Here is a 4,319-nt window from a genome sequence, read left to right as displayed (position 1 = left end):
GAAAAAAAACATGAAAAAACATTGCTAAAATACACCTATTTCTGATTATTTATTTTTAAAAAATGTCGGCCGCCATCTTGAAAAATAGCCCGACTGTCAGGGAAAATGTACCGAGCGGCCATTTTTAAAGAAGATTAAAAAAATAGGCCTCCTCCTTCCTATTTTTCAATAAGGCAGGACGCTAAACATGTTTGTTTTTGTTTTTTGGCCCGAGCCTGCAATATAAGGAATTCCATCTATTTCTTCAGATGACTCAAACAATAAATCTCTTTTTGTACACAAAAAGCTGTTCTCCTTCACAAGCTACAAGGTTACCAGAAGGAGTAACGAGGCATGGCTTAGTGGGGGAGTATCCGTCTGATTTCTCGTATTCCAAATGTTTCCATGCCTGTGCAATACCATCATATGACACCTGATCAACTGCGCAGATATTACGCTCCGTATCCCAGTGTGTGATGTAGAGTGTGTCGGTCAGTTTATCAACGCGACACCATGGCAAGAACCACTCACGGTGTATGATAACCTTCTCTTCGCCTGACTGTGAGATGACAGTGAATACATCCTGCCCTGTCTTCACAACGATATCACCTGATGATGACAAGGCTTGTATGTCACCCCACACATTCTTGCCCTGCATCGTAATAGTTTTTACTATATTACCATCATCAGGGTTGATGACGTAGATATTCGACTCATGGCGCTGAGCAGCGAGGATCATCCCATCCCTGTCAACATCAACGTGCACTTCAATATATTTATAAGGGGGGCTGCTATGCCTCGGTATGCTGATGTCTCTAATCACCTTCCATTGTCTGTCATAGAGAGTGATATCTCCATCGAAGCTGCCACCAGTGTAGCCTCGTCTTCGGTTACCACATACTATTACGTTGTTGTCTATGGGCGCGCATGTAATACACACGTCACTACTCCCTTCAATGACTTTCTGTGTTTGTTCAGTTCTGATATTTGTAACATACGTGGCATTGTTATCTACGTCTCGTACACATACCTCATCATCACTGATCAAACCAGACACCCCAGGTTCAATAACAATCGATGGAATGCGGATGGACTTGACAAGCTCCCATTTACCGATAAAGCCATCAATTCTCTCGTAGTGTTCCCCACCTACTTTACCCTCGACAAACTTCACTCTCTGAACTTCACGCTGTATTCGGTCAAGACAGTCGCTAACATCTTGATGAACAATAGAACTTATATAGTCATCTAGGGATGCGAGTACTTGGGGAGCTTCATTCACTAATGTTTTGTCATCTTGTTTGATTCGTTTGATATTGGCGTCAACATTATCCATATTGCTGATTGCATGCTGATTCTTACTTGTGAGATCTTCTATCTTTTTAGCAACCACCTTGCTGATTGCCTTTGTCTCTGATTCGACTTTTGCTTGGCTTTCTTTGATGGTTAGTTGTTGTTGTTCTGCTTCTTCGTGGCATGATTTGATCCGTCTGTCCCTCTTTTCGTTAATGATTTGTATTTCTTCATCCGCCTCCTGCTCGATAGAACGAATCGATCGGTTTTCCTCCTCTTGCACAGTATTTAATTTGTCTTCGAACGCCATCTTAAGTTCATCGTTCACTGACTGAAAATGGTTTCTTGCAGACGTTACAGTGGAATCTAGTTTAGAGTCAAGCGCTTTCAGTTGTTTCTTGATTTCCTCTATCTCTTGCTGCTTGTCATCCAGTTGTCTCCTCCTCTCCAAGATGACTCCCTCGATGTCGTCTAGCTCACATGGTTTCTGACAGTGCTCTTTGGTAGCACATGGATGACAAACGGGGATTTTGTGTTCTTTGCAGTAAAATTTGATTGGCTCACCGTGTATGTCACATGACCATGTCATGTCATGACCTTTTCTAGTGTGTAGCTTGACCATTTCATCTCTCTCTCCTGGGAACTTAGACGCCATGATGAAAAGTAAATGGTAGCAAGTAACCTGCATCGTTAACAACAATACAAATAAAATTAGAGATATGACTTTAGTAGAAGACATAGAGAAGCTGATCAGGAAAGCAAAGAGAGAAAAATACATGTACGAGTGGTGGAGGAAAAATAATTTAGAAAGCAGAAACATTGAATAGAATATCAAGCATTTTACTGAATATTTTCTTTGTCATATTCTGTCTTCTATTCCTATTGCTCGTCAGTATATTATGACTGAATATATGAATACTGAGTCACTGACAGGCGAACGTGAATAATACGTGCACTATGGGATCATTACATTCGTATTGTAACGCGTCCTTACTAAACTCAGCAATACAATCAACCAATAAAGAAGACATCCATTTTTTTTAAATCTTGCGTCCTATGTCATTGTTTTGTTGTTAAAATGATTAAAAGTATCAATTATTATACATGTAAAAAATATAACTTACGAACAGTTTGTTTCATTCCGTTGCGATGACGACTTCTTTACTATGAGACAACGACGTATTATTACAGTGCACAGTTTGGACCACATCCACTGGCATTTTTTCAGCGCAGCTAAACGGTATATTACTCACGAACAATCTGCTGTATTATCCCGTTGCAATGAGGACTTAGCAATCATTAATCAACGGTGTAGTATTACAGTCAACAGTTTGAATGCACACAAGTGAAAGGGAAGTGAAAGTGAAGAGGAAGTAGAGTGCTTGTGAAATATCTGGCATTCACCGGATAAACGATATATGATCCACTCCTCGGAAACAGGCCAAAGTACAAAGTTGTCGCAAGTCAAGTTGTTTTGTGTGTACAATCCTCAAGACTACATGACATATTTCAATTTCAATTTCAATTTATTCATGTTTCCAACAAAGCATTACAAATCAATTATAAGCATGTAAAACAAATGTAAGAAATACATGTTTAAACAGAGGGGTCCACTAAAAAGCAATGCTTGTACAAGTGTGAACACCTAAAATGATACTTAGGAATGATGAGTAATTAGATTAACTAATCCGTAACTACAAAAGGAACTACAACATAGGGGAAAGAAAAAGGGGGGGTGCCAACAGAGACGAGAAAGGGACAAGACAATGCTTTACACGACAAAGATAGAAGAACACAGTCATAATACAAAGAGTAGAAAATGTCAATGTAGGCAAAATAAGTGAGAGATCTGGGGGCCGTTTCTCGAAACCAACTCCATGACAGTCATGTCTTTGTCGCCGACCATTTTTTTTTTTTTTTTCATAGGTTTTTATTCGTTTCTCTCAAAGAAAATTGTACATTTATAACATAATACATTGGATACAAAATAACAAAATAATTTAACATAGTTCTTTTTAAATTTACCAATGATCTTTTACATTTACATACAAAAGTTACACCTCTTCATTTTCCTTTGGAGACAAAAAAAAAAATTATATATATAAAAAAGGGAAAAAGCTACAAAACACCTACTACCCCCCCCCCACCCCACACAACATTTAAACACATAACATGTACAACAGTATACAAAACACACGCTAACAAAGAACGAGCAAAAAAAAAAAAAAAAAAAAAAAAAAGAGAAGAGAGGGAGGGTCAGGAAGTTGTGTATTGAGAAAAAAAAAAAAAAAAATGAAAACATTTATTCTAAACTTTCCAAAGCTTCCCATTTCCTTAAATGAATTGAAAGTGTGTCTCTTTCCATTGAAAGTTTTTTCTCTTCATTTCTATTTTCCAACAATCTATATTCTATTTCTTTTGCTTTTGGAGGGTTTCCCTTCTCTCTACTGTGGAAAATCATATATTTAATCAAAATTAAAATGTGGTTCAATAATTGCTCTGTTTTAAATGTAGTGTCATCTATTCCTATATGAATTTCTTTCCAGGATAATTTCTTCAAAATTGGTAAATTAAGTCTATCTCCACATTTCCCCCAGACTTCCTTTATTATATTACATTCAAAGAATATATGTTGATAAGTTTCTTCAAAATTTTTGCAAAATGAGCACAAACCATTTTCATGGAACCTGAATCTATGTAAATGATGATTTGTATATAAAATATTATGCAATAATTTGAACTGAAATTCTCGCAGTTTACTACTTAAGGTACACATCCTTGGTTGAACATATATCTTTTCTACTTCTTTTCTTGGAATATTGTAAAGTGTCATTAAATTGCCGCCTGCCGAGTTTGTTTCTACATTCTTTTTAATTTGACTCTTATATACCATTTTTGCAGTTAAATCTTCAAATGTAAACACTTTCTTTGAAAAAATAAATTCTAAACTAAAGCCAGTGTGAATTGCTTTTCTTAAAGGTTGAACATTCTGTTTCCATTCATAAGGGGCTACTTTATAAATTTGTTTTACTTTATCAATTTCCACT

The 4,319-nt window shown here is 36.6% G+C and overlaps 1 protein-coding gene across 1 annotated transcript; it reads right to left on the bottom strand.

Moving 5' to 3' along the window:
- Positions 1–253: 253 nt before the first annotated feature.
- On the bottom strand, positions 254–2,605 carry LOC115927415. Its single transcript, XM_030993275.1, has 2 exons — positions 2,397–2,605; positions 254–1,954 (listed from the first exon to the last, which is right to left on the bottom strand). Exon 2 carries the CDS (start codon positions 1,925–1,927, stop codon positions 254–256), a length of 1,674 nt encoding a protein of 557 aa, XP_030849135.1. The 5' UTR covers positions 1,928–1,954; positions 2,397–2,605.
- Positions 2,606–4,319: the final 1,714 nt, after the last annotated feature.

The sequence above is a fragment of the Strongylocentrotus purpuratus genome, unplaced genomic scaffold (genome assembly GCF_000002235.5).
Source record: "Strongylocentrotus purpuratus isolate Spur 01 unplaced genomic scaffold, Spur_5.0 spur5_scaffold_20, whole genome shotgun sequence".
Taxonomy (NCBI): Eukaryota; Metazoa; Echinodermata; class Echinoidea; order Camarodonta; family Strongylocentrotidae; genus Strongylocentrotus; species Strongylocentrotus purpuratus.
The sequence above is the reverse complement of the archived record's forward strand: the minus strand, read 5'-3'. Positions and strand labels throughout refer to the sequence as shown.

Coding starts and splice junctions, on each gene's coding strand:
- LOC115927415 (XM_030993275.1), bottom strand. CDS start 1,927: ATGGCGTCTAAGTTCCCAGGAGAGAGAGATGAAATGGTCAAGCTACAC.